The 27592-nt window shown below is 39.3% G+C and overlaps 1 protein-coding gene across 1 annotated transcript in view; it reads right to left on the bottom strand.

The window, feature by feature from the left end:
* Positions 1–27592, bottom strand: part of ENPP2 (ectonucleotide pyrophosphatase/phosphodiesterase 2) — a 109883-nt gene that overhangs the window by 51598 nt on the left and 30693 nt on the right. The window contains 6 exon segments of the mRNA XM_086695990.1: positions 8014–8133; positions 9163–9242; positions 9461–9558; positions 11389–11449; positions 13671–13796; positions 18277–18432. Of these exon segments, the coding sequence (XP_086552116.1) occupies positions 8014–8133; positions 9163–9242; positions 9461–9558; positions 11389–11449; positions 13671–13796; positions 18277–18432 (641 nt within the window).

The following is a 27592-nucleotide window of genomic DNA, read 5'->3' as shown; positions in this document are numbered from 1 at the left end:
TCTCTTTTCACATCTGGAAGTCAGAAGCATTGTTTCCATGAATGTCATTCAATACATTCTCTGCAAAAGCTTTCAAAAGCTCTGCTGTGATTCTAGTGGCATTTTTTAATTCCTATTTCATCTCAGAAGTCTCTTCTGTACCTGCCTTTTCTGATCATTGTTTTGAATATTTCACTTATATGACAGAATTCTGCTCATAAAAGGACCCAGGAGTGGACCATATGTTTCCTGTCCTATGAAAGCCTATAGAGGAGAACCCCAATTTGGTACACAGATGCCAGAATCCTGGAACCCAGCTTTGCCTTGTTTTGTTTTAAGCTAGGTGAATGAGAAGGGGAAAAAAGCTATTTTTTATTTTGGATTTTCCCTTGTGTCTTTTATTTAGCTTTTCAATAAATTGAAATTTAAGAATAAGTTCCTGGGACAAGTTAGGTGACCCAAGCATTTCTTTGAGGCTTTTGAAATATTCTTTCCAGCACATGCTGTTGCGAGTCAGAAGACAGGGCAGTTAAGAACCTGAGCTCTGCAACCAGATAGCTGCTGGATTTTAAGCCTCTTCTCTGTCACTTACCAAGTATGCAGTCCTCCAGGAAATGACTTAAGCTCTCCTTGCTTCAGTTTCCTTTAAAATGTAGGTAATATTACCTAGCACATAGGATTATTCTAAGCTTTAATAAGTTAATACATTTAAAGCCCTTAAAGCAGTGTCTTAGCATTTGGTGAACACTAGATCTATTTTAATCTTTATTATTATGCATTGGAAATAAACATAATCCAGTTATTCTAGGAACATTAAAAACAGCTTGAGATGGCCAGTGTCCCATTGAACATAAGTCTGTAAGAACCAACCCTCCACCCCCACCCTGTGCTTTGGGAGGCAAACAGAAAGAAATATATGGCTCATTTGTTGCAGCCAGCCCCTTTTCTGATTTCACTGTATCTAGACTTTCAGAGTGTCTTACCGACTCCAGTGAAAACCTCTGTTTTGGGGGGAGAGGGGATATTTGGAGGTGTGGGGCCTCCAGGAGGTTGGCCATGGTTTCAGAAAGGTCTGGTGGCCTGGCCTGGGGGATTCCACATGGATTCCCAAGCTCCTTTGGAGGGACTAAAGACCCTGAGAGCCCCGCAAAATCACAGCTGCTACAGCTGGCAAGTAAGGAATGGGCAGGAGAGCACAAAGTGACCTCTCAGATTTGAGGAGGTGTGAACTGCTAGAATGTCATCTGCATGGGAGAGGTGGTTCCTCCTTCCATGGGGATGGGTCAGAGATATGAGGATCTCAGCCTGCGGACAAACTGGCACGGACACACAGGCCAACCAGGGTTCAAAATGTGTCCATTTGTTCTTTTTTTTTTTTTTTTTTTCTTGGTTATCACATTTATTTAAATGGTTGGGGGGGGATGTCCTTTAGCTGAAGTATTTTTGAGTTATCTGCAAATCATTTCAGGAGTGGAAGAATCCTTGGTCGTTTCTTAATATCAAAATTTACACAGAGTTCTCTTTATAATGTCTTCTGCATTTAAAAAGGCAATCATAAGAAGTCTCCTATATTCCACACACGACAAATTCTTTGGTTCAGCCAACTCTTAATGGAGGGCAACTAGTACACCATCATCTCCCCAAAGAGCATCGGAATATTCTGATATTTTCAAAAATATTTTGTTGATTTATACATCCCTTCGTATGTTTCCTCATCAATTTCTATAGTAGTCACAGTTTCCTCCACATCTCCCAATGTCATATTTAAATGCTGACCATAAGCATGTACTCTGCCTCAAAGCTCTCTGTCGTTTCTCACTCTCACGTAAATTCGCTCATCCATGCTGAGCCTGACGAGATCCAGGGGCTCTTCTACAGATCTGGTAGTTTGTTGCTGGTCCTTGTCGTCCGCCATGTTTCAAACCCTGTACCCTTTCCCGCCTCTCGCGAGAGAACGCGAGCCCCGTGGTCTCTGGAAATGAGGGAATGCAATGTGCCGAAAGTAAAAAGAAATTTGCTATGCACGGTCTTGCTTTGTACAGTTTTCATTGGTCATCTGAGGCTGGGGCGGAGCTCCAGGGGGCGGGGGAGTAGGCTGGACCTATAAGGAAAGAGCGTGGCCCTGCCTCTCCATCCAGCACCTCTACTATAAAGAAGATGCGCTCAGACTAAATGCTGGACATCCTGCAGGTGCCTCAAAACTACATCAGATCCCAGAGAGACCAGTTTCTTATATTAAGTGATCTATTTCTATACTCATTTTAATTTCAGAGATTCAAATTTAGCGTATTCACATCCAAACAACTTCATACAAAATCTAGTGTCTTGATATTCATAAGGAAGTTGTACTAGGCAAATAGTTGGCAGTTATGAAATGTAAGATTAATCTGGGGTTTTCTAATGGAAAATTTTAAATGCAGTTTTGTCAAATGATGAGCCTGCACTTTCTAAAGTTATGCTGTGGAATATATGCTGATGTTGGCATTATCTGGACAACAGGAAGCCCTATGGGTAAATTTTAGTTCCATAAGGCTTACGAGAAAAGTTCACCAGAAGGGGTCCTTGCGGTGCTATAAGAAAAGTGCATTGGAAGAGAGGGTGGCAGAAGTGGGTGTGCTAAAATTTTCCCAATGGCAAAGTCAGGATCATTTGTTCTTCATACTTTTCTGAACTTCTCAAACTTTTTACAATGACAACTAAAATCTTTGTCATCAGAAAAAAAATAGCCAATTGTAAAAAGCAAGTGGACCACAAAGACAATAAGAAGGTTAAAAAAAAAAAAAAAAAAATATATATATATATATATATATATATATATATATATATATATATATTTGAGTGCTTGGGTGGCTCAGTTGTTAAGTGTCCAACTCAGGTCATGATCTCACAGTTCCTGAGATAGAGCCCTGTGTTGGGCTCTGCGCTGATAGCACAAAGCTTGCTTGGTATTCTCTCTCTTTCTTTCTCTCTCTCTCTCTCTCCCTCTCTCTCTGAAAATAAACTTTTTTTAAAAATTTCATTTCTTCTCCAAAAAAGAAGCAAAACATTCTTCCTGCTTTTTTTAAAATATTTATTTATTTTTGAGAGAGGCAGAGCACAAGCAGGGAAGAGGGAGAGAGAGAGAGAGGGAGACACAGAATCTGAAGCAGGCTCCAGGCTCTGAGCTGGATGCAGAGAGAGCCCGACGCAGGGCTCGAACTCACAAACTGTGAGATCACGACCTGAGCTGAAGTTGGACACTCAACTGAGCCACCCAGGTGCCCCATCTTCCTGCTTTTTGATACGAGTCATGTTGACTATATTTTATAAAAGAAAAATGGGAGCACGGTCAGAAAAGTGCAAAAAGTGAACAAATGAGAGAATATTTAAGATTAAAAAACACTTAAAAACCTCAAACAAAAGGACCGTAGCAGTAATGAAGCCATTCTGTCAGGGTCTAGCAAATGGTAGGAGATTGAAACATAGTGTTCTTGGGTTATCAGATCATAAGTAGCTATAAAACTTCCCTTGCAGTCATGCGTATACATTATATTTCTGAGCTCAGAAGTTAAATCTAGTAATTACACAGAAAAAAAAAAAAAGGCACCAAAACTTTGGTCTAAAAACAGAAAAGTGAAAGCAAGCCTCTGGGGCTATTTAAAAAAGAGAGAGAAGTTCCTAGTTCCTTGTTAATTCAGAGAAATGGGAAATCAGTATTTCTCTGAATTTGAATGTAAAATAAATTTCCTCACAGACTGGTAAAACAGCACAACTAAAATAACCTGACAAGACCCTGGGTTTGGATTTCCCACCTTTAATGCCAACGTTTCTCCATTGCTCTGCTTTATCTAGAGGCATTTTTCAATATTTGTGTCTTACATGCTGTATTTTGAAGAGGGCACGAGTGGGGAACGTATTGTACCTATTTGATATGTTATCAGGAATTTTTTTTTATATATAAAAGCTGTCTCACCGGAATCAGAAGGATTTAACTGTGAAATCCAATACTTTCTGAAATGAAAGTATGCTGCTGTGGGAGGAGGGGGAGAAGTTTTGAAAAAGAAAACAAGCAGAAAACATTTTTCAAAAACATGAACTACAACCGTGGTCTTTCTAGCAGTTCTTTGCAGGGAAATTATTCCTTTGCACTCAAAAGCAGGGAGCCAGGATACATAGAATTCTGGGAAGCCAGAGGGGTGGATGGGGCCATAGCAGATGCTGGAATAAATCATTCACTGAGATTCAGGAGTGGGTTTGCAGCAGGACAGACTGTGGGCGTGGGTGGCTCTTCGCAGGCGGTTCGGGCCAGAAGAAGGTGAGTGATACAGTACAGGATACAAACCAGGCGTCAGAGAGGGTGCAGTGCAATCCAAGACACAGTAGTGGGACACCTAACTGGGTCAGGCTGTGGGTTAGGGATGGAGAAAAAAGAGATTCTACCCCCAGGGGACCCACAGACTAAAGCAGATACGTGAATAATTTCAAAAATATATGGTCGAATTTATGACGGAAATAATATGAAAACCCAAAGGAGGGTCTCTGAGCTTAGCCAGGGCTGGGGGAATTTAGTGACTACCTAGGGAAAGAGACTTCAACTGACATTTGAAAGGCTTATAAATAATTATGAGTCCAGTAGCAAAGTAGCCACGTGAGCATTTACAGCACTCTAAATACAGAGCAGAGCCCACCTTAAATACATTAATGCAGTAAAAAAAAGAACAAAACCAGATTTAGAGCAATCTAGGGAAAAGAAACAGAGGGTAAAAGAATAAAGGGTAAAACTTTCCTTAAAAGAAAGCAAAACCACCCACTAGCAGGTTAATAAAATAGACAGGAAGAGGGGGAAGCAACCACTTGCGCTTTGCATCAAGGCATCCCTTTGACCTGGAAATTCACTTCTGTTCTAATGTGATTCTTCTCTTTGCCGTCTCTTTCTCCAACATGCCATTGTGCTTGTATTTTCACACTACTGTAATTCATGAGGATGGTCTCAGGACCAACTCACTGAATCACCAACACTGGCAGAAACAACTGTAGACTAAGCAGCTTAAGGAATGATAAGAATGCCTCTGTTTCTCTTAGAAATGCCCTGCTCTGGAAACTGGCTTTAGAGAACTTGCATGATGGTGGGGTGTTAGACTTTTTTTCTCAAATCTCCATGTTTCATGCACCCCTTGGAGTCTCATTCATTCTCCACTTTGCTGGGTCCAGATTGAAACTGAACGGGGAATTTCCCACTGAGATACCTTACTATCAGAAATTGCACGATTATAGCAGAGAGATTTTTCAAAGAAACAAACACACTTAAGAAACTCCAGGAAGAGTACAGAACATAATTTTGTAATTGGAAAAAAGTAACTACAACTGTAAAGCAACAACAATGAGAGGAATCCCATAAAAATATGTATGAGAAATGTGGCATAAAGTGAATAACAACTTTTAATAGCACATTCTGAAGATTAACAAATTAAAAGCAGACTTGAGTTTGCTAAAATGGCTATATCAGTGTTAAAAAAAAATGTGAGGGGTGCCTGTGTGGCTCAATCAGTTAAGCATCTAACTCTTTAGTTCAGCTCAGGTCACGATCTCACAGTTGTGAGATCACGCCTCACATAGCACTCTACGGTAAGTGTGGAGCCTGCCTGGGATTGTCTCTCTCCCTCTCTCTCTGCCCCACCACTGCACTCATGCATTCTCTCTCTCTCTCTCTCTCTCTCTCTCTCTCAAATTAAATAAATAAACTTTAAAAATAAGGTGAAATTAAATTATAGAAATTTTTTTTGGAAGCCTAATGGTGAGATTCAAATTGTCAGATGGGACACTATACAAGTGCCTCACCCCATCTATTAAATTTCAAACTAGGATAAGAGTGGTTCTTGTTTACCTTTTAATCTGGCTCCTTTATTATTTAGCCAAATGTCTTTCATGCTTTAATCATTCAGTAAAAATAAGTTAAGTTTAATGTAAATACCTAAGGTTTTTATAAATATTTTCTCTACCTCAATTATTTTTTTCACTGGTGATTTTGTGAAATGTATAAACCTCTGAGAGGATGAGATAAATGCTTGAGAAATATTTATTAAGGCTCATCTTTTCTTATAATATTTATAGTTTCTTATACTGTTATTCTGTAGTTCTTAGAGTTTCCTTCCATATGTTCTTCTTCTATGCCAAATTTCAGTGAGATGTTTTTAAATGATAGCTACTATGTTCCTTGAAGTTCTTATGGTGTCCTCTTGTTCAAGAAGATAGAAACACAAACCAGTTTCTCTCTAAATCTCTGTCAACACTAGGAAAATACTGAACTTGGTCAAATCTATCAACTTTGAGAGTTAGTTGGGAAACAGGCAAACAGGATTGAAACAGAGACTTCACTCCATTGGGCAAGTTAACAGCATTGCCTCTGCTCTGCTTCTGCAGAAATTAATGAAGATGTGGACTCATCTTCTGAGTCATGCCAACCTAGAGGGAAACTAAGGTCAACACTTGGTGTAAGGTGATCCACTTTGATAAAATTACTATTTGTCTCTATATCCTTTGTGGTTCTTCAGGCAAGTTTGCTTCCATGACAAAATTAATACAAAAAAACCAACTAATAATAATAGCTTGAGAGAACTCTAATTTCAATCATTTCATTTACACGTAAAATGTTCCTCTATCATAAACTTTATGAAATCCACCTTGTAAACAAATTTTACTATGCTCACAACTTAGATCATCACAGACTTGTGGGAGTCCGGCCTGAATGAAGACAGCAGAATCAAAACCTCTACTATAAAGAAATACTTCTGCAGACATACAAGAAGTATTCCAATGTTTGTTTGTTTGTTTATGAAAAGCCCATATTTAACCTTGCATACTTATTGGTTATGAATTTTTTTTTATCACAAATGACCTTTTATCAAAGAGCATTACCATTTTCCTCTTACTTTATATTCTCCATTTTGCCCATAGATTGCAGCAAACATTTCCAGCTGTGGGACCATTTAGGGAAGGTAGATTCATGGGTACATGCAGACACTGGTCACTCTCTCTGCCATAGCAGATTGCACAAAGGTGGGAGCCTCCAATCAGAGTCGACACGAGGTGGAACCATTTGCCATCTTTCTCCTACATGCGTTTCAATGACTGTGTGTACGGGGCTGTGCTCCTGTGGAGATTCTGACCCTTCTACCCAGGGTCATGCGCACTTGGTTCAATTCTGCACATTCAACAACTATGGCCTCATGTTGCTATTTTGCTCATGTCTGACCAAAGCAAGTTGCCCAAGCATACACACAGTCATAGGAAAAATACTATGTAGAAAGCCATCTACCTCCCTCTTTACTTTCTGCCCACCCATTGGAGCTGAAGTAAACAGGATGAGTTCTTTCAAAGTATTAATTTGCTGGTCCAAAATTAAGGTATAATTCCACTTACATGTAACTTCCAAGAATTTCAAAAAACGGATGAAACAAAAGAATTTATGAACTTACTGTGGGTTTCATTGTTGAGTTCTTTTTTTTTTTTTCTTTTCAGCAAGCTTCCCTGTTTCTATTCATATGGCACCTGAGCTAAAATTTTGGGGTAGTCATAGTCATTCACTTCTCTTTTTCGTTGTACCCATAAATCTGGTAAATCAGTAAGATATGACTATATATTCCTTCCTCAAAATGTTTCTGAAATTCAGCTCCCTGTCACCATTTCCATCACCACCTGCCTAATGAAGACACTTATCACCTCACACTTTTATGATCATAACCTCACCTACACACACACACACACACACACACACACACGTAGACATATGAACATATATATGTACACACATTATTTATGCATATGTGTAATAGGTATACACACATACATAAATACTGTATATACATATATGGATATATATACATATTGTGTGCACACATATACACATAAATATTATGTGTACACATATATATAAATACCAAAAGACAGAAACATTGCCAAGTATGAGGAAATTTTAGGCATCTTTTTTACAGGTAACAAATTTGGGGCTGAAATGTTTCAGCGCACAAATACACACATAAAAAATGCAAAACTTACCGGTTGACCTCCCCACCATCTATGATTAAATTTCTCTCGCCCTCGCAGATGGAAAGTGGCATCAAATACAGGATCATACATTGAATTGCCAACAATTCCATGTGATTCCGGATATAGTCCCTTTGTGTAAAAGCAAATTTATTGTTAAAATAACAATGTAATAGTCTGTACCTGTTTGATCTACCATAAATTTTTTTGTCATAGGAGGCTTTATAACAACATTTAATTTCCAAATTTATATAAGATATATAGAGACTTTATATATGTCTGAGCAAACATGAGTATTATCTATGGACTAATTATAAGCTATCTGAGAGACTTAACATGATCGTAAGAAATTTAGTATTTGGGTTTTTTTAACGGTGCAATTTAATAAGATGACAATAACTTTCATTACAGTAAATTAACTTTGAGATGGAAATTTACTTATTGCCTCCAAAGAAGCTTCTACTTACAAATACACTCTTCCTTTTCCTTAAGTTCTATTTCTATCCCAGAACCCCTCAAATCAATCATAATAGTAAAATAAATAGAGCTGCCTGGGTGGCTCAGTCGGTTAAGCATCCGACTTCAGCTCAGGTCATGATCTCACAGTGTGTGAGTTCGAGTCCCGCTTCGGGCGAGCTCAAGCCCCTCATGGGGTGAGTCCCACTTCTCTCTCTCTTTCTCTCTCTCTCTCCTTCTCTTTCTCTCCCCTTGCTCACTTGTGCCCTCTCTCTCAAAATATAATGATCATCATAATAATAATAAAATAAACAAATTATGTTTTTAAAGAAGAAAGCAAGATAGGATTGGGAGTATCTACAAACGAAAACAGAACGGCCTTGAAGTCAACACTGTTATTTGAAAATTCCGAAAATACACAATAGATCTTGTGGTATTTGAGAGAGGTTTAATGTACATGCTCCAACCGAACTGCGCCTGGAAAAAAGTGTTCGGTTTTGAACCTGCGGTGAAGTTCAGTCGTCCACACAACTGTAAAAGACATTTACTGGGAACGGCTCACGCAGACAAGATAGAAAACGAAAAGATTGTCTTTAAACACTAAGAAACATGTTTTTGTTTCTACATCTACATCTACATCTACATTTGTTTCTACATCACTACATCCACACCCTCGGAATCTATATTATTTGAAAAAATACTTACAGTGGCCAAAGTGTATAAGTTAGGGAAAGTTTTTGTTGGGTACACAGGCCTCATGTAGGGAGAGTGTGTGCCGCAGGACCCTAGGAACAGAATTTCAGATGTTAGGACAAAAGGACCAGCAGGAGCTACCTCACGTGTGGGAATCCGCTTTATAAACTATCAAAGACTTGTGTTACCTTCACTCTCGTATAATAAAATACATTTAAAGCCGCGTGTCCATAGCTCTCAAAGCCCACAGCTAAGCATTTACTGTGCAGACCACTATTACTGATGAGAATACAGCATGAAAATGACTTACTTAGCTTTTCGATGTTAGGCATGACCTTGCTGCCTTTCTTCATGTAGGATGCTCGGAAACCATCCACAGAAAAGATGATTAATGGAGGGCGAACAAACCTTAAACAGTAACATATTCCACTTTAGAAAACTTGCTGCTATAAAGGGTCCATTACACCTAGTCATTCTCAACGATTGGGACCAGGAAATTTCCAACATGAAACTTCAAATGAGGATATCCATACAAGCCAGGGCTTCCGGCCACGTCACATTTGTGATGACCAAAGTCCAGAGTTAAATGACCAAGATCATAAAAGGGCCAGGCAAGGGACCGGACTCCAGATTTCCCCTAATAGACTTTCTCCTCTGTTGCCTCTCGCATTGCAAACAAGGTTGTTCACAGGGTATAAAGTTGCTATATTTGCCTGGAATATGTATTCTCCCATCTGCTGCCTGGAAAACTCATATGCATTCCTTGAAATCCAGCTGAAGGGCTTCCTCTTCTATAATGTTAGTTGTTCACATATTTCAATTCCTTTAAAATATTAATTCATACCTCTTTTGTCATTCTTTGTATCTTATTTATGTTTCCATTTTGTGGACCTATAGTAGGGCTTCAATAAATATATTTATCAGACACATAAATGAATGGATGACTGAAGTCAATGAATATGAAATTAATAGCAACAGTACTCCTGTCACTGGAACTAAAACTTATAAAAGAATTCTTTTAGATTTAATCCTAAAATAACTTTAAAAATAATTAAAATTGTTGAAGATCTTTAGAAAGTTCATCATTAAAGGCCCTGACTATCCATACCCATCTAGGGCAGAATCTGATGAAATGTGAGGTTCACATTTGTTACATTCTTTTGTCCTTTGTTATATTCTGAGGATGTAATTGTTGAGTCAGACCTAAGAATACTAAACTAGGTGCAAAACTTTTTCTGATAGCTTGAAGATAACTCAGCAAGCACCGGCTTGAGTTTATTGGAAGCCACATGATAAATGAGGTGTATTTCACATGGGTCACATATAAAGCACTTAGAAGAATACTATAAAAGAGTTCATTCTAATCCTTACTATTATCGTTTCATTCTACCACTAGACTGCTTTTGTCTCAAAAATAACTGAACATATTTTAAGCAGTCAGAAACCATTGCCATTCCATTCTAAAAGTCCAAAGAAGTTCAAGTGGCTCATTAAAACTAAAAAGGAAACGAAAATAAAGACAGTATCACAATGCTTGGATTTTGTGACACAGGCCGTGCTGCCTAAGACAAAAATACACTTGCGCAAATACATTCATGAAAACACACTTGTTGAAAATGTATTTTCTGCCAGGCATTTTAAGGCTCCATGAATTTTCAACAGTTTCCTGGAAGGCGTAATAAGTGCCTTATGCTGGTCGCACTTGAGCTGTGGGGTGTCACTCCAGCTTGGCCGCACCCCAGCAAAACCCTGCTTCCGTAGTTTGTCAAGTTTCTGCAGCATCTGGTAGGAGTTACCATCCTGGATATTTTTGAGAAGCTCTATGGTCCTCCTCTCCTCCCCCCGCCCCCGCCCCCTACAAGGCAAAAGCAGCACTTCAGGAAAACACACTGGAAAACAAAAACAAAAACAAAAACAAAAAACCAAAAAACCCAAAATACCCAAATCAATGCCAGAAATGTTTCTTTCCGTCTTCAGCGATATTTGGACACACTTTGTAAAATCTTCAATTATAGTGAAACACAGAGGATATTCAGTCTCCAGTACAGGCAGAGGCAATAGGAGAAAGAGGTGCACTTTAGCTTTTGATTGATTAATCACTTATAGGTACTCGAGTATAAGTTTGCCTGTATAAGAGGATTTCAGCTTTACATTTCTTGTAACCGTTTATCCTGACAAACCTGTGGCAGGTTGTCCACTAATATATAAAACTTCATAATCTTTATAAAATGCACTTACCCTGCGGGGCATTCCGGGGCCTTTATTTCCTCACAGTCATCATCGACCCAATGGGACTCTCCTAGAAGAAAAAGTGAGTCAATTCACTTGTGAATCTAATTGTAAATGCCAGCCAGAGCCTTAAAGGCTGCAATTTTGGGACCTGTGTCCTGTTTGATATTTGTTGCTTATGGGATACCATCGAAACAGAAACACTCAAAGGAAGTCCAATGTTGGTTTGGCTCACTGAAGGACACCCATACATAATGGGAAAGCTAATATTTAATAGCCCCAAGTGGTGTTTACAAGAGCCTTCTGAGTCTAAATGGTTTGTAGATAAAAACACCAGTGGCGTCAGCGAACAAAATTCCCTGTTTGTTTCCCTCCAGAAATAAACTGTTTGGTCATTAGATGGAACATTCTTTTCTCCACCACCGGACATCTCAAAGCCATAGAAAGGATGGCACAACTTCCCTTTAGCTGCGGGAAAAGGCTTAGACTACTCAGGGATGATAGATGGAAAACTGCACGAAAGAGATTGCTTGCCAGTGAATCTGTGTACAGCCCATGAATTTAGGAATAAAAATCAATGCCATCTTTCACTTTCATCTTCCACCAAGGTCTGAGAGCTTTCCTGAGTTAACCCATCAAGAATGGAGAACACAAAAGAGCTCAGGTTTAAAATCAAACACAAACGAGGCTTCCTTAGGAGAAAAGGAAAATTATCACAAAGCATTTGCTTCAAATTGTCCTAAGACAAATAAAAATCATGTGTTTTGACTATAAGAAAAATTTGTGATCAAGACTTTGGAGAAATGGGTCCCATGTAAAGAGCACTGGAAATGTCCCTGGTCATCAAGACTCTGACTCCTGACAACTGGGTAAGTTAGTAACAGGCTCCTTAAAACAGGGGGAGCTTTACCACATACGAAGCAACCCAGGGCTCACACTGGGCTTCGCAAAAGTATTGCAACTAGAATTTTACACCAGCAAAAGCCGATGTTTAATGATTCCATGACTGGTGACACTTAGGACTCTTTCTCTATTCTGTCTTTTAACAGCCTTTGTGGTTTATTGTTTCATTTATTACATAGGGAAATAAAAAAGGGATAAAATTCCCGATCAATTTTATGCTTTATCCAAAATTACGATAATTGTTTGGGTAGGGGAAATTTTCCAAACTCAGGATTAATGCAATACCTTCTTGCCACAAACTGAACACTAAACACATTTCAGAACAGATTTGCTTTCTCCCTGAAATCTCTTAACAGAAACTCTTCTTAAATGTTCCGTGTCACAGTTAGGAAGGACACAAGAAAAAGGGACTCACAAAGCTCACATAAAGATTCTCCGATCTTGCCATTCATTGCTGTTAAGTGAACGCTAGGGCGACTTAAACTCCTTAAAGACAGAAACTGCATCCTTCATAGTTTCTTTAGTCCAATGACTAGTATTTATTACTGGAATAAAACCATCACATTCTGCAATCAACCATACAAAGTCAGCAGATATGTATACATAGCTTTGGGATATAACAGGAGCTGCCGGTGCCCTGATCCTCTTTACCAGCTAGTACGCCCACCTTCAGGCTGCTGCTCGTGCGTCGGTTTACAGCTCACGTGCAATGGGTACAAAAGCCATGCCCCCTTGCCTCAAGGGTAAGGACTCTGCAGTTTAATTTCCAGAGCCTGCAGGAACACGGGCCAAGGTGAGACTTCACCTAAAACCACGTCCTTGCTTGGCTCCCCCCCTGCCCGGCCTCCCTTGTTCCCTCACATGGTTTTGCTGCAGAGAGCATTCCCTCAATAAACTCCAAATATGGAATCCTGCCTCAGGCACCGCTTTTAGAAAACCTGATAGAAGACCAACACAGGAACTTTAGTGGGAGAGAGCCAAAGCATAAGAGACTCTTAAAAACTGAGAACAAACTGAGGGTTGATGGGGGGTGGGAGGGAGGGGAGGGTGGGTGATGGGTATTGAGGAGGGCACCTTTTGGGATGAGCACTGGGTGTTGTATGGAAACCAATTTGACAATAAATTTCATAGATTGAAAAAAAAAAGAAATCTCTTCATTATTATGATTCCACCAAATTATGGAACGTGGGGGTATTTCCTGATTATGTCAGATCAGTGAAACGCAGGGAAGCAAAACTAAGAAAGAAACATGAGAAATTAAAAAACACAACTCATTCCTTCCTCCCAAACCCATATCCAAGGTGTTATATCCACAACATCCAAGATTCCTTGGAGCATCTCCAGTTTTTACTCGTTCAGAGCTCCAGCCAACCCACGGAAACATGTACCTTTGCAAACCACTTGGTAATTAGTACAGCAGTCTCCCCTGGCCAAGCAGTCTTCTGAGCAGTGACAAGCATTGTCTTCGTTCCTGACTTCTCCGCATCTGTCCTTCGTACACTCCCAGCCGCCGGCTGAAATCGGCACAATAAAACACTTTCACTCCTTCACACAAACCAAACGAAAGAGGCCGCGGTTGCTTACAGGCGTTGCCAACAAAAAGAGCTAAAATCCCACCTCATTTAATCTGCTTGTGAAATCAGAGTTGGCCTAAGGCCTAGATGATATTTGGAGGATTTACAAATAGGTTGAATTCCTAATTTTTCAAATCAGAGTACAAAGCCAAACATAATTGGGCTCCTTTGGCACAATGGAACCCTTACCATTTATGAACTGTACTGAAAACCCCAGCAAAATGCATGGTATGTAAGGTTTGTGACAGGAGTTTCTATCCTTACAGGCATAGTCACGACATAGCTGTCTGGGCTCTTTTATTTCCCAAAGTAGCTTTACTTGACTTTAATGAGCTGGATTTAAATACAAATGATAATGTAACCAAATGGCCTCTACTTGCCTTAAGTTGCAACCCAAGGTTAAAGTCTGAAACAGGCATGTAGAGTATAAAGGGATAGGGGCGCCTGGGTGGCGCAGTCGGTTAAGCGGCCGACTTCAGCCAGGTCACGATCTCGCGGTCCGTGAGTTCGAGCCCCGCGTCAGGCTCTGGGCTGATGGCTCAGAGCCTGGAGCCTGTTTCCGATTCTGTGTCTCCCTCTCTCTCTGCCCCTCCCCCGTTCATGCTCTGTCTCTCTCTGTCCCAAAAATAAATAAATAAACGTTGAAAAAAAAATTAAAAAAAAAATAAATAAATAAAGGGATATAACAACACTCACAGTTCCAATCATTGACCAAAATGTGGTCCCTGCCTATACAGTGAGAGATCACAGTCCCTACTCTCAAGGAGACCAGTAGGTGAGTTACAGATTTCTGTCTGAACATCATGGCTTAACTTTATCAAGAGAAAATATTTAGAAAATTGTTTTCATCTTAAAGACAGTGCTGTACTTTTTGGTTTGACTTTTCGTCCACTAGACTGGAACCTCCAAAGCAGAAAAGAAAAAAATCACATCTCTCTTTTCACCACTGATTCTCCGATGCCTGAGACTGTGCCTGGCCCATGCTAGGTGTTCCATGAACATTCATTAAATCTCATTGCAAATTACCATGAAAATAAAATATGACTCTTTAAATTCAAGATTGATGTATTGAGAAACTTTATAATTAATTCATTTATTCAATAAATATTTCTATTATGTTCTCCATGTTCTAGGTGCTGGGGAGGTTGTGAAGAACAGAAAGACAAGACACAATATCTTCATGAAGCTTACTTTCCAACTGGGAAAGACAGACCATAAGCAAAAACAAGATACATTCAGCCTGTGCTAAGTGCTATGAAGGAAATAACCGGATGGTATTGATAGTGATAGGGTGGAAAGGGGATGCTACTTGACATGGAATGGTCAAGAAAGCCCTCTTGAGCTAAGGATACTTGAGGTCTTCATCTCTTAAAACTTGTCATAAGTAGAAGGCAATAATTTTAGGAAGCAACTCACAGTTGGTGAGTTCAAGCCCCACGTCAGGCTCTGTGCTGACAGCTCAGAGCTGGGAGCCTGCTTCGGATGCTGTGTCTCCCTCTCTCTCTCTCTGCTCTTCCCCCGCTCATGTTCTGTCTCTCTGTCCCTCAAAAGTAAATAAACATTTAAAAAATTTTTAAACAATATTCTACCAACAGACACTCTGCTAAGTGAATAAATGGATACGGAGGTATTCGTTGCCATGCTAGAAAACCATGCAACTACTGTTGACTTTCCACTCTTTTAGAATTACCTTTGTATCCGAATTCCATTCTCTGCTTTTTGATATCCCCTACTTCCTCTGCCTTCTATTCCCAAACAGATTAAGTGATTGGAATTCCTTTATCCAGGAACTGCTATTCCCAATGGTTAGCAATTTTCCAAGGTTACTTTGACTGATTTTTCCCCCCAATTCAAGGATAACTCTTAATCAATATGCTTTTATTCTTGCCCTGGTATATAAGAAAATCCCTTTGTTTACAAAAAAGCATCACTATTAACAAGCTAAAATTATTGAGGAACTACTGGCTTTGAGTAAGAATGGAATTTTAAAAAGTCAGGGTTCAGTGTGAACTACAAGCAAGGTATGAGTCAGTCAGCTATAGAATTGTCACAGCAAACATGGCTATAAAGAGAAAAAACATTTAATCTTATGGAATAATAAGAGTGTTACCTATCAGGTAAGATAAAAAAGTTTTTTTTTAATGAGAAAATACATTTTAAAAGTGAGAACATGTTGAAAAGGGAGTGGTGGAAGGCTCTTGTGCCTTTGAGAGGAATAGAAACATTGCGAAGTATAATTTTGTAATATACATAAAAATTTGCACTTTGAGGGGCACCTGGTGGCTCAGTTGGTTAAGCGTCTGACTCTTCATTTGGGCTCAGGTCATGATCTCATGGTTCGTGGGATAAAGCACCCCTGTCAACGCAGAGCCTGTTTGGGATCCTCTCTCTCCCAATCTCTCTCTCCCTCCCCCTCCACAACCCCCCCCACCCCCATGCATGCACTCTCTCTCTCAAAATAAATAAATAAACTTAAAATAAATAAATAAATAAATAAATAAATAAATAAATAAATAAATAAATTTTGATTCAAACTCCCACTCCTTGGGAATTATCTTAAAGAAGATAGAAAAAAATACAAATATGCATGAAAAATATTCACTAATACATTGTTCATAACAACAATTGGGGAAAATCTAAATGATGATCAATGAAGCAGGTTACATCTGTTCAATGGAATACTGTGTAGGCATGCAAAAGGCAGACATACCCTCGCACAGGTGTATATAATACAAACACACACACACACACACACACACACACCCATATAAATACACATACACACAGAGTAGTCAGGGTCTGCACTGAAACATTGTGCTTATCTCTAGAGAGTGCTTGTGCTGTTGGAGTAGAACCTCAGAGACTTTTGTTTTCTCCTTCAACCTGTTGTTATTATTTGATATTTGATTCTTCCACATTTGGCATATGTTATCTTGGTGCAAAGGAAAATAAACTACTTTAAAAATGTTATTAAAGTCCATATTTATTGAACCTTGGAAGAGAGGCATGAACTATACTCCAAGAGACCTAAGCTGGAGTGAGGACATCCACGAAACTTTGCAAGGAGCCCCAAGATCAGGAATCCGGGCATCTGAAATGACATGTCAGAGGCCAGATGCTCATGGTAGAGAGGAAACACAACATCAGTTAGTTTCCCAGCACCAAGCAATCACAGGCTGCTGGTTTGAAATAATGTTTTGGAGCCAAAGAACTCAACTAGAACATCTGTTCCATCCATATGTTCAGTTTACAAGGTTCTCAGCATTTAAGTTTGCAGGCCCACAACTAAGGAACCTGGGAGAAATTCCAAAGGAAAGTAACAAGAAAAAAAAATGGCTACATGTTTGGAAAATGTATTATACAGAAAACAGCCTAATAAAACTCTCCTTATTTGGGGGGAAAAACAAACAAACCAGAACCAGTAAGGGAGCTGGTGCTGGTTTTCATATGAATCAAGGGCTGCTTCTTTAGTAAAGGAGAATAATGTCTCTGTTTCTAATGATATTATTAGAAAGACAAGGCTAATATCAAAGATAATATGAGTCAGATTTTTGAAAGAATCATCTAAACTATAAAAGTTCAAAAACCAGTAACAACTTGTCAAGGAAGCTATTAAATCTCTTCCTCTAGTGATCTTAAGAACGGGGTTGATGGTCATCTTTCTCAGAGAGTTTGAATACGATGTTGCCCCAGAGGCATGGCCGAGAGCCTACCAGGTCCCTCCAGAGTCCTGTAAAGCGTCAGGGTGTGGAACCAGGGAAGGTGTAGTGGCAAAAGTCTACAAAGGTGCTTCTTCTCAACTCATGCACATTCAGAAGCTCATATGTTCTATTGATGGTTCCAGTATAGAAGACATGGAAAGAAAGGTCAGGAAGACTGTAAAGGAATATTTAAGAACTACCCTGAGCATGTGACCCCATGAGCATGTTAGAATTACATAACAACTTTCCACCTGCACAGAGAATGGGGAATTACATCAGGGTAGACCAATAGTTACCATATAATAAGATGAAATAAAACAAATGCTATAAACTGGGCAGGCAAGCAAAAATAAAAAATTAAAATTAAAGCAGAAAAACCCAACCCTTAAGAATGTTCACAGTTTCAGCCCAGGTGCCCTAGCAGTGAGTGTGGGAGTTGACAGCAAAAGATAGAAATGATGAAGATGAAGGGAGGGAAAAAAAGCCTGGCCATAAATACTTCCAAAACCAGTAGATAATGACTGCAATTGCAAAAAAACCTCCTTTGGGTAGGTCTCGTATGCAAACAACAGTCACAGGGGGTATACTTATAATGCAATCGACAATCATTCAAGAAGCAAAACTAAACCCCACAGTTTGGTTTGGCCAAAGCAGGGTGCCAAGGCCAGGGAGGATAACAGCAGAGGGCCTCGTCTTGAGAGGACTCAAAAATTACCTACCTGTCTTCAGACAAAGCTCATCAAAGTCATGGCAGCAACTGCTGTAGCTCTTACACAGGTTATCGCAACGACAATCAGGGGGCCCAATCTCTTGAAGTTCAAAGCATCTGCCCTTACAAGATCCAGAGGTGTTGGTCCAGGGGGAGTCCGATAACACTGCAAGATACAAGAGGCAAAGGCAATGAGATTGGGAAATGGGTCACGTCACTGTGGAGAGGTGGCCCTGGGAAGGAGTACGGTGTGATGATGCAGTCAGACTCTAGCTGAGCAGTCTGGTGCCATCACCTGCTAGCTCTGAACCCTTGGCAGGTGGCTAAACTTCCGGTGCCCGTTTCCTCATCAGTAAAGTGGGGGGGATTAACGAAAGTAATTTGAGATTATGACGAGAATTAAATGAAACAGTCCAAGCAGAACACTTAGCAAGCTATCAGACACAGGGAGTGCAACAAATGTTGGCACTGTTTACAGTTATTCTTACTACAAATCTGTGAGAGTTAGTGTCTCTGTAGATGCTAATGATGGCAACAGAGAAGAGAACATCGAGGTATACGCTTAGAAACAAGAGTTCATTGTCCTATTTGAAAATCCATAACTTTTTGTAAGGAGAACGGAGCGTAAATGTTCTGAGAACAGTCTGAACATACCAGATTAAAATAAAAGAATCGTAAGACTTCTTCCAGCCATTAAATCTACACCTATAACTAGAGTAACGCAAAAACAAACACCAAAATCTCAGCTTGTCAAAAATAAATCTTCTTTATTTTCTATGATCTGATTAGAATCAGCCAAAAATCTGAAAAAAAACAAATTCAGTGAGATGAAAAGTCCACATATTTGAGAGATATAACCAATTAAGCCCAAAAATTAAAAGGAAGCTCCATGCATCATAGTCCCTAAAAGATACAATATCTAGGTATAAATTTCCTAGGACATGTGTAGGACCTACATGAAGAACACATTAAAATGCCACAAGAAGATATTTCAAAAGATAGAATTAAATGGAAAGATATACCATCTTGGAGAAAAAAAATAGTTTATATTATAAAAATGTCAGTCCTTCCTAAATAAACCTAAAGATTCAATGCAACTGAAATAAAAATTTAAGGAGGAGTTTTTGGAAACTGGAGAGGATATTAAAGGTTTATAAAAAATAAATATATGAAAATGAAACAAAACTGAAAAGGACGAGTCATTGGGTGAAGACTAGGTAGTCAAATATATTCTGAAGTTAAATAATTAAAACAGTTTGGTAGGAAAGAAGTAGATGAGTGCTGGGGATGGGGATGGGAAAAAGGGCCACAAAGATGAGAATGTATTTATAAGGAAAGCAACATTATAAGTCAGAGAAAGAAAGAAGGAATTATCAGCAGGCGAAAGGTTTAATTAGTAAGTGGTGCTGGAATAACTACTGGCCAACTGGAAAAAGTTAAGCTATAGCCTCATCCTAGTTTACAAAATAATTAACTTCTGATGAATGGAAAGTGTAAGCAGTATCATACCTGGTGCCAGGAATGAAAATTTTTGTAAAGCAGACACAGCGCCCATGGATCTTCCCTGCAGAAATTTCATTACTAGGAATTTCTCTCTCGTATATATTTGCGAAAGTTGACCGAGATATTTGTACAAGAAAGAATCACTGTATCCATAAATGGAATACTACCCAGCCCTTAAAAACAGTGAATCAGAACTGTGTAGGCTAATATGGAAAGATCTGTAAAATATATGTACAAGTTGCTTTTTTTAAGAGCAAAGCACAGAACAGTGTTATAGTATTAAATATTATATATTTTATGTGAAAAATAGAGGTAAAGAGAGCAATAAGGATAGAGATAAATATAAAAATAAAAACAGAGCTAGAGCCAGAGAAGAGAGGGGGTGGGCAGTGGCATTGAGAAAAGATGCAGGTGTCAATAACCTTCTCCCACACCTCCCACCCTCCTCACAAGAAACTCTTTACAGGAATTACATTTGAGCAGTCGTCTGTTTGTTTACTTCTATTTCCCTCATACATACATATATGTTTATATCTCTGTGTATGTATGTATATATATGTGGGGGGGTATAAAGTATATATTATATAACATATATATAAATATCCTAACAAATATTATTTATGACATGCTATGTATAATTTTATTCCCTTCTGTTTGTAAATTTTTTATTTTTAAAAATAATTAGGCATTACTTTTAAAAACAAGCAAATGTAAGAAGCAGGGGCAGAACAGATGTTATAGAACATTTCCAGGTTCACTGAAGCCATTTACCTGAACATCCGGTTCATCCCTTAGTCCTTTGTCCTTTTAAAAATCAGAGTCGCCCAATCCTGGCCTTTATGGCATCAGATCAGTTCAAGAAAAGCAAACAGATTCACTAGACCATGAGATGTGAAACGCTTTTGCATGGTTGATTCTGGGATGTCGAAATACATACAAACCACACCAGCTCCGTTTAGGAAATAATCAGGCTTCCAGTGCCTTCCTTACCTCTGGTTCAAAAACAGACTTTTCTATTGACTTTGGCCAACCTATCAACAGTGCGTGCTGGCCATAAGAAACTGTGGGGGGAGGTGGGGATGAGACGTGAAAACAGTGAAAACAGAGAAAGCCCTATGGCGAAAATAAAGATAAGAAAAACGCTTATAATTGAATTATTCCCTTTTTAAGGATCAGTAGCCATCTAATAAATTCTGAGCAGCATTCATTCCCGTGAGCTGCTTACATCAATCTGCTTGACTATGCTGATAGCTAACATAAGGGGAAGTGATCCAAAGGCACTATGTTTACAAGTGTTTCCTTGTCCCGTCTTCTCTTTATGGCGTCCCAGCCTCCACCTGGAATATTTCTCCGATCATGCCCTCTGCTTTCTCCCTCCTCAGAATCTCTTCCCTGTTTCTTTCTTTACTTTCAAAATAATCTGTCTGGATTTTTAGCCATTTTTAAACCTTTCTCCATCCATGCTGGCCACGTGATTTTTACTATTTGCTTACAGCATTGATTATTCTCTAAGGGTATCCCTCACTTTGCTCTTGAAAATAATCAACTCTCGCTCAATAGCCTTCCCTCTAATGATAATCTGCTTTGCCACACCTTAAACAGAAGACAGCTTTGTTGAGAAAGAGTTGCACTTATACTCATCCTGCAAAGATATGGATCATAAAAAGGGCTGGACTCAAGGTTTACCAACAGCCCTCAAGCAAGAGTAAATTCCCGGGTCTGTACGGGTGAGGCACACATATACCAAATTCATCCTTGGATGGCTTGGACTCAGCTGACAACAGCAGGAAGAGAAATGGGCAGGTGAATTGATCCACATAGTTCTTCCAATCCAATGGTCTCCAGAATTTGAACTTCTGTACCTCCTTTGATAAAATCAGGTGAAAGAATAGAATAACAGCACTTCACCTTTCCAGGGAGGGCCTACCTCACCCCTGCCATCTTTCATGACAAGCTCTGGTCCCAATGCTTTTGTGGTTCTACTGTTCATCCTCCAGGCTCTGGCTTTTTCACTCCATGACCAGGTCTCACATCCCCACGCCAGGCTAAGGACAGATTTTAGAATTTCTCTTTTTACTATACCTGGTTCCATGGCTAAATATAGAAAGATTTTCTTACTTATAAAAGTCTAAATTCTAAAATCTGTAAAGCTTTCCTTTACCTGACCTAAATCAAGAGAAGAATATCAATCTGAGAACCCAGGTTCTATAATTTATTGAACGGTGTGATGAAAACTGCAGGATCAGTGAACTTGTGTCTCACAAATACTGAGACTTCCACAGGATCTCAGAACCAACAAGGAAGACAAAAGACAAAAACACCTCAAAAGGATCCAGTCAAAAATGTGTGATAAGTATGGAGGTTTAGAATTTCATATGACACATTTGCCAATACTTTTATGAGATTCAAATTCTATTGCTGCCTTTCTTTTTTCTTTTTAGTGGGGGAGGGGCAGAGGGAGCGGGAGAAAGAGAATCTTAAGCAGGCTCTACTGTTCCCCGTGGAGCCCGCCACAAGGCGTGAGATCATGAGCTGAGCTGAAATCAAGAGCTGGATGCTTAACCAACTGAGCCACCCAGGTACCCCTTGCTACATGTTTAAATAATGTTATTTTACTTCTAAGATGCAAGTCAGTTCCAGAATCTTAAAAAATAAATGTTACAGTCCATACAGACATATGTTTTCTTAAAATAGGGACTTCAAATTTTAAAACATGTCTATACATACATCTGTGATAGGCATAAAAAAGTGCTACGTATTCCTTATTTTTCACAGAAGCATTTCATGATTTAAAGACACCAATGTAAAAACATGATTTATTCCATTCAAATTCATAATTCTGATAGAAACAAGTAAAATTATTTTCACTCAGTTAAGTAAAATCTTATTTCTAAAACATTCCATCTTAGAGGCGCCTGGGTGGCTCAGTCGGTTAGGTGTCCAACTCTTGATTTCGGCTCAGCTCATGATCTCAGGGTTAGTGAGTTTGAGCCCCACATCCAGCTCTGCACTGACAGTGTGGAGCCTGCTTGAGAGTCTCTCTTCCTCCCTCCTTCTTTCTCTCTGCCCCTCCCCCACTTGTGCATTCTCTCTCTCTCTCTCTCTCTCTCTCTCTCTCCCTCCCTCTCCCCCAAAATAAATAAGCCTAAAAAAGATATCTATAACATTCCATCTTACCATACATATACAGAGGCAGTGTTGTAGAGTTCTGGTGCCACTTACATGTGGAAAAACTACAGATGATTCAATAGACTATTGGAAAGAACCTAATTCATGACAAGAGTTGTGACCCAAACACGACTTCATCCCAGACTCCCAATCATGTTTTCCTCTAAATCCCTCTGCAAAATGGAACTTTTCAGATCTGGATGACCGTCAGCGAGGGAAGCGGTACCTAAGTTTGAAAACATTTAGCTTCCTAAAAGCTGGAGGATCGTTTCTTCGAAGCTTTGCATGGTCCTGCGGTCAGGGTTTGAGATAGGCACCCCGTCTGTTCCTCCCGTTCTCCGTGGTCCTCAGCCCGAGTGCTTCCTAAAAGTGAGGGGAAAGCCTTGCGTGGCTCTGCCACCTCCTGTTCAAGGGCACTGAAACAGAACTGGTTCTCCTGTGTCTGCCTGCCCGTCTGAAGTACAAACCACAGGGAAAGGAGGCGGTCAACATGGATGACATTCAAGATGCTGACCAACTCTAGCATTTCATACTGTCTTCTGCCCCTTCTGGAGTATGTGACTCATCCTTTCTGGCCATACTTTCTTGTGTTGCAGTGGCCACTCGTTCTTGATATTTTCGACCTCATCTCATAGTGAGCCGCACTTACGTACAGGCCTGTGTGTCAGGACCTCGGCTTCCAAAATACATCAGTTCCTGTCAGCACCCACTCCCGGAGCCTCTCTGTTCTCTCCTCCTCCTCAGCTTCCGAACCAGATTTCGTAGACAACCTTTTCAGTAAACAGGTCCACCTGGGAAGTTTTCAGACACCAGGACTTTTAAAGCATTTATAAACACAACATTCTCATGTAGAAGGACCCCATAAACTACAAGAAAAGAGATTTCTATGTGATGTAAATAAAAGAGATTAAAAACTCTAATTCGACTTTAAACCTCTCAAGTAGCATTTATGATGGTAATCAGTAGAATATGTCTGATTGGGTTGCAAATTTGCTCCCAAACGATGAAACGCTGTCATCGAAAGCACAGGTATTGTCCACTTGAAAAGGTAAAAATTTAGCTTTTTCACTGCCTTCAAAGAGAAGTGAAGATAAATTAAACTTAGCCTCACATACTTAACACCTTATATTCCCTCCAACCCTAATATGGCATTTTGTTTTCAAAAAACTTTTCCGATAAAGAGGCAACATTATCCCCATTTTCCTGCTTGGAAAATCAGAACTGTCAGCCTGATTTGAGATAGCCAGGGCCTGGCTAAAATTTTAGATCATCCGAATACAACTATGGTACTGTCCTCATTCACAAAGGATTTTTCAAATTTTGTACGTAGGCTATGAATTTGATGAAGACATGATTTGGGACGATTTGTCCATTCAAGAATCTCTGTGGAACTCCACTGAGGACTGAGATTTCTGGTTATGCAGACAAGACAGAAGATTCTGTATAGTGTTAAGGAAGTGAAAAATCCCTACTCCAGAGCTCCATTTAACATCAACAATAACAACAACAAAAACCAAACAAACAAAAAGACTGAAAAAGCTGTCTCCTTCTTAGATCCTAATTCAGGTAGTTTTATTTCATTTACTCTAAAATGTCCCCTGACTCTACATTAGATTGAACATAAAGCCCCATAACATGACCTTCATCAAGACAGAGGTCTCCTCGCAGGGTCAGGGTCACAGTTGTTATCTGTCAGCTTTGCAGTTTCCTATGTGTTGCTATCCCGTCATCAAGAAAGCTCTTCATTGTAGAATGAAATCCCCAAACTTCTCAGATGAACCCACCTTCTCGTTCCTATTACCATTGTTGTTTTCTCTATGATTCACAAAGAAACACTCTACTCATCAAGCGACATTCTTCACTTCACATTTACTCATGAATTTTATTCCCATCCACATACTTTTAAACTTTGGAGCCACTAAAAATGACAGAGAGTTGAATTGAGCTTTCAAATCTCTACTTGCTAGCTATTCACAAGTTCACCAATTTCTCTGTGTCTTCCAAGTATGTTGCTTATATTTCAGGTAATATCCCTCTTCCATCTACAGACTGAAAGGGCATTTATCATAAGCTTCAGGAAAATAGACTCCACTGTAACACCACAAATGTGCACCTATGCACATAGTTATGAGTGCACATGCATATATATATATATATATATATATATATATATATATATATATATATATACATTCTCTCGCAATCATCAAGGCAAATCAAGCTGGCTACACTGGATGTATGGGACAAAGATGTCAAACTGATTTGGACTTATTATTTACATTTTCTTTGAAAATTTATTCCAGCCATCCCATGTACTTGATTGCCCATTATATTTACCCAATAGAACCGTAATTAGCTTCGCTCATTTCCGATCTTGTAATAAATTCATAGATCTGTTATCATCTGGTAGAAGAAATCCTATTCTACTATTACTTCCAATAGATCACTAGGTCCTAACAATAAATCCAGCTAACAAGTGTGCTAGTTGGTTAATTATAACAGTTTGTTTGCATTGCCACAGCCTTGAAACTAACACCCCAGTCCATAGTACAGCACTGAGGGTCTGCCTGTGTGTAGAACATTCTCACCTATTGTTGAGGACTCTAAGGAACTACATTGACTAAGCAAGAAGGCACATGCTTTTAAATGGGAGATCTTGCTCTGGTCAGTGGGAAGTTGGCCGTATATTAATACCCTTTGTGTTCCATTTGGTGAAACAGTCTTGAACTGCTAAACTTCCCAGGATTTCTTTGGAACATGAAAGCATTGTTGAAAATAGGCATGGCTGCCTTTCTGCTTACTATCTTGCCCTAATACATATATAACAGTTCACCCAGTGTTTTCTGATGTGAAGGCCTTGCTGACAGAATCACCAACCACATGTGTTATATGAGGGTGGCCCTTTCTAAGCACAGAGAACATTTAAAAAAGATGAAAATGTTTCAACTCTCTGTACTATGCTCTCACCCAGTTTCCAAAGTACAGCTCTGGTCTTTATTCAGGAGCAAGCAAACATAGTAGTGCCTGAAAAGCCGATAAACTATAGCAACAGAAAAATCAAAAATAAGAAGTGTTCAGGCATACCAAAAATCCCCAAACTCAGACTTAAGTGGTATTGTATCCCAACAAAGCTTCACAAAGGTAGAAATTTCACTAAAAATTATTTTAGAAGATAACCATAAAGGCCTAAAATAATCAATGACTTAACTAAATAATTTGAGAAGCAAATATTTGGTACTATATTTAAGATCACTTAGGGGTGCCTGGGTGGCTCAGTCGATTAAGCATCCGACTTCAGTTCAGGTCACGATCTCATGGTTGGTGAGTTTGAGCCCTGTGTTGGGCTGTGTGCTGACTTTCGGAGCCTAAAGCCTGCTTGGGATTCTGTGTCTCCCTCTCTTTCTGCTCCTCCCCCACTCGCATTCTCTCTCGCTCTCTCTTAAAAATAAACATTAAAAAATATCCAAAAAAACCACTTAGATTTGTAGATTATAATATAGATTATATTATTTTTACAGAAATAAGATAGGCTCATTAGCTCTTATAGCTGTTTCTTATAACACAGGGAGATAATTACGCACAAAATATATTTAAGTATTAATAAATCTGTTCTATACTTGGCACACGAATCCAAGAGTCAATGAAACAGAATGGTTGGAAATCATAAGCTTTTTTTTTTTTTAAATCCATAAGGAAAATTAGAACTCATCTAGTCCTGGAGCGCCTGGGTGGCTCAGTCAGTTAAGCATTCGACTTCAGCTCAGATCATGATCTCACAGTTTCTGAGTTCAAGCACCACATCAGGCTCTGTGCAGACAGCTCAGAGCCTGGAGCCTGCTTCGGATTCTGTGTTCCTCTCTCTCTTTGCCCCTCTCCCACTCATGCTCTGTCTCTGTCTCTGTCTCTCTCTCTCAAGAATAAACAAAACATTTTTAAAAATTAAAAAAAAAAAAAAGAAAGAAAGAAATCATCTAGTCCTGCTTCTCATTATACAGCTAAGGAAACAGATGTCACAAGTGACTTGCCCAAGGCCACACAGCAAGTTACATGGATCCAGGATGCTAGTCCAGGGATTTCATGACTGTTTTCCCAAAAAGTCAACTTTGAAAATAATGAGTGACTTGAATTTACACATTCATTATGAAAACAGCTTTTAATATCAGTTTTGGCTGAGGTAATACATTAATATGAAACAGAAAGAAAAGTTCCTTTTAAGGTGCATTGGAAAGAACCAGAAGTGGGCTCTCAAGCAGCTAGCTTGCCCACACGACCATACTTAGGATCCGATCCCCCTTCCACTCTGCACAGTTACAGTCAGTGTTAATGGGAGATACACTCGTCTGGAACAAGAGAAAGAGGTCTTTGAAGACAGCATTTGTTACCAATAAAAACAGGCTTCTCCAGCCTGGTGATCTCCTCTCTTCTCCCTCCCCAACAGAAAAGACAAATCATTTTGTCCATTTGGCTCCCTGGGGGTGCAATTTTTATGATCTATTTTCTTACTTTTCACCCCGACCACACCCCACTTTGACTCACTAAACTCCTTCTAATATCATTCTTTCAACTTTCTGGCATGACTTAAAAGCAACTTACTTGATGTAGGGAAGACCTAGTATTCCATCAATATATATAGCATAGGGTGGTTAATAAAAGCT

This window comes from Puma concolor, chromosome F2 (genome assembly GCF_028749965.1).
Source record: "Puma concolor isolate L17-30 chromosome F2, mPumCon1.1.hap2, whole genome shotgun sequence".
Lineage (NCBI taxonomy): Eukaryota > Metazoa > Chordata > Mammalia > Carnivora > Felidae > Puma > Puma concolor.
The sequence above is the reverse complement of the archived record's forward strand: the minus strand, read 5'-3'. Positions and strand labels throughout refer to the sequence as shown.